General features: G+C 37.1%; 2 protein-coding genes across 2 annotated transcripts in view; both read left to right on the top strand.

Moving 5' to 3' along the window:
• The first annotated feature begins 1,273 nt into the window (after window positions 1–1,273).
• LOC104798649 lies at window positions 1,274–3,969 on the top strand. The gene is made up of 2 exons (XM_010520818.2): window positions 1,274–1,439; window positions 1,522–3,969. Exon 2 carries the CDS (start codon window positions 1,597–1,599, stop codon window positions 3,871–3,873), a length of 2,277 nt encoding a protein of 758 aa, XP_010519120.1. The 5' UTR covers window positions 1,274–1,439; window positions 1,522–1,596; the 3' UTR covers window positions 3,874–3,969.
• A 2,074-nt stretch (window positions 3,970–6,043) lies between these two features.
• Window positions 6,044–6,362, top strand: part of LOC104798648 (polyadenylate-binding protein RBP47C-like) — a 3,329-nt gene continuing 3,010 nt past the window's right edge. The window contains 1 exon segment of the mRNA XM_010520817.2: window positions 6,044–6,348. Within this exon segment, the coding sequence (XP_010519119.1) occupies window positions 6,255–6,348 (94 nt within the window). The 5' untranslated portion in view covers window positions 6,044–6,254.

Genomic DNA, 6,362 nt, shown 5'->3' with positions numbered 1-6,362 from the left:
ATCCACGGGCCTACTGCGACGAGAATAAACCCATTCAATCGGTTTCGAGATTAAATTCTCGATTTAAAATTTGATGGACGGGATAAGCTAAATGGAGGTTGACCAAACAAATTAATTCTCGTTTAATAAATATAATAGTTGAATTGGGCTATAACCCAATGCCCTAAGGCCCCTAACCCATGTTGACATCATCTCATCTCATCTTATCTTATATAAAATGCACACCTCTACTCACCACGGGGTGACACGTGTAGAGAATATAAAAGATTTTTCAAATCATTCTACACATTAATATAACACATTCTGTAGCATGTTTTTTTTTCTTTCTAATTCTTCTTAATACATTAGCTTCATCCATCATTAATTTCACTTCAACAACCAAGAATGATGCATGGTATGACACGTGTCCATTGTTTTTTAAATTAAATTATTGTTATTAAAAAATTATAATTATTCTAGACAACCTTTGATATTCAATAGTAAGATCATAAGTATATAGTCAAAAATATTAATATTTGAGAGAGTTTGTTAAAATGATTTTTTGTGTATTTCTCATTAATATAAATACATAAATTTTACAATCTGAATATACGCGTGATGTGTGTATAGAAATACTATATATCTAATATGTTCTCCTCAAATTTATTTCGATCAGATGGTAAAAATAAATTTGACAAGTGAAGTTTCTCAAGTAAATGTTGAAACACAGCAGGTTGCAAAGCTTTTGTGAATAAGTTTGACAACTGACTTTCTGTCTTAATAACATGCAATGTCTTTATCAGACCTTGCTGCAGTTTCTCCATCAGCTAAATGACAATCAATTTCTATGTGTTTAAATTAATGGATTTTCGGATAGGATTCAAATCGGATTTTAGATCGGTTCGAAAATTCAAAATTTTTCTTTTAAAAAATAAATTTAACGGATTGACACGGTCTGACTCAATCTGAACTCAAATTCGAAGCCTATAAAACCGGATTTTGAATTTGATTATTTAGATCCAAAAAAAAAATCGGATCAGTTCGAATTTAAAAATATCAGATCGAGTGCGGATTCAAATCGAATAAGATCGGACCATCCGATTGATACCTATACAAAATATATGTAGCGTGAGAGCATTAAAAAAAAAGGACCCATTACGTGCGCGGGATCTAAATCGACGGTCAAAATTAAATATCAATCCATACAATCCAACGGTTTACCTTTAACCGGATCGTAACAAGGTTAACCTAACCAAACCCGTTAACCCGGCCCCTTTTTCTTTTTAGTTCCATTTCAACGGCGATGCCTCTCCATTTTTCTAGGGTTTCCGGTTTCCACAGGACTAAAACCCCTCATCTTCTGGAACTTTCCCCGCTAAGGAATTCATCTCCGGACTCGGATTCTTCTGTTCTTTCCATTCGTCCGATTGTGTTTTCTCCAGTTTGAGCTCAATCTTCTTGTAAGTATCTGAGTTTCTCCTTCTGCACTCCGATTCTGGGCTTAGATTTCTTGGAATTTCAATAATTTTGTGTTGTTTTCAGCTAGGTGTTTGATTCATAGTACCTGTGTTCGTGGAATAATCAAGTGGGTGGGTGTTAGTCGGGTTCGGGATCGTTATGGGGAAATCTGCAGGTAGGAAAAAGAAGGGCGGTAGTGGTGGTGGTTCCAACCAGGCGAATTCTTCTGAAAAATCTGTGCCCGCGAAGCCGAGCGTTAATGGCGCTGTTGATTTCGATGCTTCCATATTCTTGAAACGTGCCCACGAGCTGAAAGAAGAAGGGAACAAAAAGTTTCAGAACAAGGATTATGCGGGTGCCCTCGAGCAGTATGATAACGGTCTCAAGCTTATTCCGAAGAACCATCCTGACCGAGCTGTGTTTCACAGCAACCGAGCGGCTTGTCTGATGCAAATGAAGCCTATCAACTACGATGCTGTGATTGCTGAATGTAGTATGGCTCTCAGGGTTCAGCCTGGGTTCAGTCGGGCTCTTCTTAGAAGGGCGAGAGCTTTAGAGGCTGTGGGAAAGTACGAAATGGCAATGCAGGATGTGACCGTGTTATTAGGAGCGGACCCGAATCACAAGGATGCTGCCGAGCTTTCACGAAGGTTGAGAACTGCTTTGGGCCCTCAGCAGGATTTGCAGAGCCGACCTTCTCCTGCGGCTCTTGGTGCCTCGGCTGCACTCGGTGGACCGATTGCCGGGCTTGGCCCTTGTTTACCTGCTCGTCCAGTTCACAAAAAAGGCGCTTCTTCATCTGGTGGAACTGTTACATTGCCTAATAACACTACTAGCAATAACAACAGTAGGCTAGAGCGGTCAGAGATAAATGCCGCAGCAGAAAATGGTTCTGAAAGCAAAACCCAGATGCCAAAAATTGTGTTGAAGCCTTCGGATGCTTCGTCAAAAGGTACAAAGGCGGATCAGCCTTCATCTGCAACAGTTCCTACGCAAGCTTGTAGACAGGTACAAGAGAGGAGAATTCGGTGGAGGCCATTGAAATTTGTTTACGATCATGACATAAGACTGGGGCAGATGCCTGTGCATTGCGGGTTTAAAGTGTTGAGAGAAGTTGTGAGGAACCGTTACCCATCGTCAAAGGCAGTGTTGATAAAGTATAAGGACTGTGATGGAGATTTGGTCACCATTACCTCCACTGCTGAACTGAGATTGGCAGAATCTGCCGCTGACAGTGTTCTTACGAAAGAGCCCGAAGCAGATAAATCTGACTCTGTTGGGATGCTGAAACTGCATGTTGTCGAGGTGAATCCTGAGCAGGAACCACCTTTGCTAGAGGAAGAGGAAGTTGAGGAAGAAAAGCCTATTGAAGAAGAAACTGGTTCTGGTTCATCTCCAAGTGAATCAGTTGCTGAAACAGAGAATATCACGGAGGTTAACAATGAGAAATCAGACAAGGAAGTCATCCACAAGGAGAAAGCAAGTTCTTCTGAAGATCCCGAGACCAAGGAATTGGAGATGGACGATTGGTTGTTTGACTTTGCTCAGCTTTTCCGTACCCATGTGGGCATTGACCCTGATGCTCATATCGACTTGCATGAGCTGGGGATGGAGCTTTGCTCAGAGGCACTTGAGGAAACAGTCACTAGTGAAGAAGCTCAGCCCCTATTCGATAAAGCTGCTGCAAAATTCCAAGAGGTGGCTGCTCTGGCTTTTTTCAACTGGGGTAACGTACACATGTGTGCTGCAAGAAAGCGGATACCTTTGGATGAGTCTGCAGGGAAGGAAGTGGTAGCAGCTCAGCTTCAAGCTGCGTATGAGTGGGTGAAGGAGAGATATTCTTTGGCGAGGGAAAAGTATGAACATGCCCTCTTGATCAAGCCTGATTTTTACGAGGGTTTGCTTGCTTTAGGGCAGCAGCAGTTCGAGATGGCAAAGCTCCACTGGTCTTATGCATTGGCCGGGAAGATAGATCTCTCAGGTTGGGATCCAGCAGAGACACTAAAGCTCTTCAACAACGCAGAGGAGAAGATGAAAGCTGCGACAGAGATGTGGGAGAAGCTGGAAGAGCAGAGGATCAATGATCTTAAAAATCCGAATTCAAGCAAGAAAGAGGAAGTCTCAAAGAGGAGAAAGAAGCAAGGAGATGGGCAGGAAGGCGAGGCTTCTTCAGAGGCGGTAACGGCAGAGGAAGCAGTGGAGCAAGCAGCTGCAATGAGATCACAGATTCACCTTTTCTGGGGCAATATGCTTTTCGAGAGATCACAAGTGGAATGCAAAATCGGCATAAAGGGTTGGAAGAAGAACTTTGACGGTGCAGTTGAGAGGTTCAAACTCGCTGGTGCTTCTGAAGCTGACATATCGATGGTTGTGAAGAACCACTGCTCCAATGAAACAGCTGCAGAAGGAAATGCCAAGAAGGTACCTGAATCTTGAAACCCCAAACAAGAAAGTTTTTTGTTTTGCTTTCCCCATTCATATGATGATGAAATCCCCCCTCTGGAAAGCCTTGAGAAGTTTCCTAGTTGTTTATGGTTTGTTTAGAGAGACAACAATGCATATGGAAACTTGGATTGCCTCCTTGAATTGTTTGGGAAAGGTTGAGAGGATTTGGCTTGTTTTCTGCATTAAGAGTGTTTGATCCAATACAGAGTTTGTTTGACTGTGTTTACCACTTGAGAAATCATCAGGAGATAATGGGGTTTTTTTTTTTGATAAATCTGTTCAAGAAGATGAACCCCTCAATTCCTCTGTAAGTCTTGTATGGTTTATCCTCTTGAAACTGAGTTTGATTCTGCATCTTGTCTAAATTAGGCTCTTGTAGATTTATATGCTTTTGTATAAATTGAGATCAATATTAGGAATGTTAAAATGGAGCCCATATTTTTTCGAACCTAGCCCAGAAAATTTTAGTGAAATACGGCCAAACAAACCGGTACAAATTGGTTTCATGGCGAGTCAACTCGGTGAATACACGAGTTGGTCTGCGGATTAGAATTTTTTTTTTTAATTTTTAATATTTTTATATTTAAATTGTGTTTTTAATAGATATTTGGTTTGTTTTGTTTACATTTTTAAAATTTTAATATTTTTATAATATTTATAATATTTTTTAAATATTTTTTAGTATTCAAATTTTATTTTATTTTTAAATAATTCGCGAACGAATCGAGCCAAAAAAATTATTTTTGGTTTGTTCAGCTGATCAACACAAACTCAGCCATGGATTTGAGGTTGAGGTTTTGTGTTCTTTTAGTGTTGAAGTTTATCTATCAGTTCACATCAAAGCATAATTAATTGATCAAAATCAGTCTCCCAACATAAAAAAAAAAAGAAAAAATAGCAAATAAATACTTAAATTTTTATAAAAATCCCATATAAATATTTGAACTATAAAAATTCTATTTAAATACTTAAACTTTTAAAAATTCTATATAAATGTCTAGATTTTTTAATTTTTTTTCAAATAAATACAAATTTTAGGTATTTTTTAAATAAAAATAGGTGATGTTATTAACGGATTTTGGATTTATTTGAGAGTTTTTCAGAAATATAGGTATTTATGTAGGATTTTAGAAAAGTTCAGGTATTTATATGGAAAGGTATTTATATGGAAATTTTATACTTCAGATATTTATGTGAGATTTTTGTAAAAAATTAGGTATTTATATGCGATTTTTCTAAAAAAAATAAGGATATTATTATTGTTATTATGCATATTTTAAATTTAATTTATACTATTCATATTTCGAATAAAATCGTTTTCTCAACTATTTATTGTTCTCAACATTCATCATTTCGTATAATCTAATAAATGATTTTGTGGGGTAAAGAATGAACATAATTTAATTAACTAATATTTTATTGTTCAAGTAAAACAAAACAATTTTAGTTGCAAGAAAAAAAAAGGAAAATCAATTTTGTCCGACTTTATATGATTTAGATTTTAGTTTTGATATATTTTGTACATTTTTGTATCTAAAAGTGACTACTAAAATCTCGAAAAAATTGTAAAATTTACTTAAAAAACTTTACTTGTAAGACTATTTTACTTCACGTTGGTTTCCACAAATAAGGAAAAAACGAGGGGAATTTTGAAATGTCTATCAAATTTTACCACAGAGAATATTTCAGAAATTTACCATTTTTATGAACACCAACATATTTACCTTTTTTTCATCAAATGAAGAAACCGCCATTACATGACGTGTTGATTACGTTTTCTTAGAAAAACTGTATTTATTCAATATTGAATTTAGTTTATTTAGTATTCAATTAAGATTTGTGTTTTATTAAACAGATTAATTTTTATAAAAATAATCAAAAATTTTAAATAATCAATGAAAAATTAAATAAACATTTTAATATATTTTATATATTATTGGTACGATTTAATAAAAGTCCGAATCAAAATAAAAGCAAAATTTACAATTTCACAAATTCCAAAAACAAAAGGCAACCAAACTTTGGCAAACTTAACTATAAAACACGGTACTTGGAGAGAGAGAGAGAGGGAGAGAGAGAGAGAGAGAGAGAGAGAGAGAGAGAGAGAGAGACCGCGTAAAAACAGGGAACCGTCACGTGAGTGGAATCGAAATCAACGGTCAGGATTAAATCTCTCCATACGATCCAGCGGCTAACCATTAACCGGGTTAACCTAGCGAACCCCGTTAACCGAACCCATTCTCCAGTAGATAATAAAAAGCCCTAATTTTTGACCTAAAACTGTTGCCATTAATAACACCACAAGCTCCACAAGCTCCAAGAACTGCAAAAATTTCTCCCAATCGAATCAACCAAGCTCATCGAATCCAGTAATGGTGGATGTGAAGATGCAGTCCGACACATCTGATTCGAATCAATCGGAGGACAATCTTAAGATCGAATCTCCGGCGGCGGAGGTGAATCAACGGAGGGGGGGCGCG

Source organism: Tarenaya hassleriana, unplaced genomic scaffold, assembly GCF_000463585.1.
Source record: "Tarenaya hassleriana unplaced genomic scaffold, ASM46358v1 Cleome55, whole genome shotgun sequence".
Lineage (NCBI taxonomy): Eukaryota > Viridiplantae > Streptophyta > Magnoliopsida > Brassicales > Cleomaceae > Tarenaya > Tarenaya hassleriana.
This window is presented reverse-complemented; position numbering and strand designations above follow the sequence as displayed.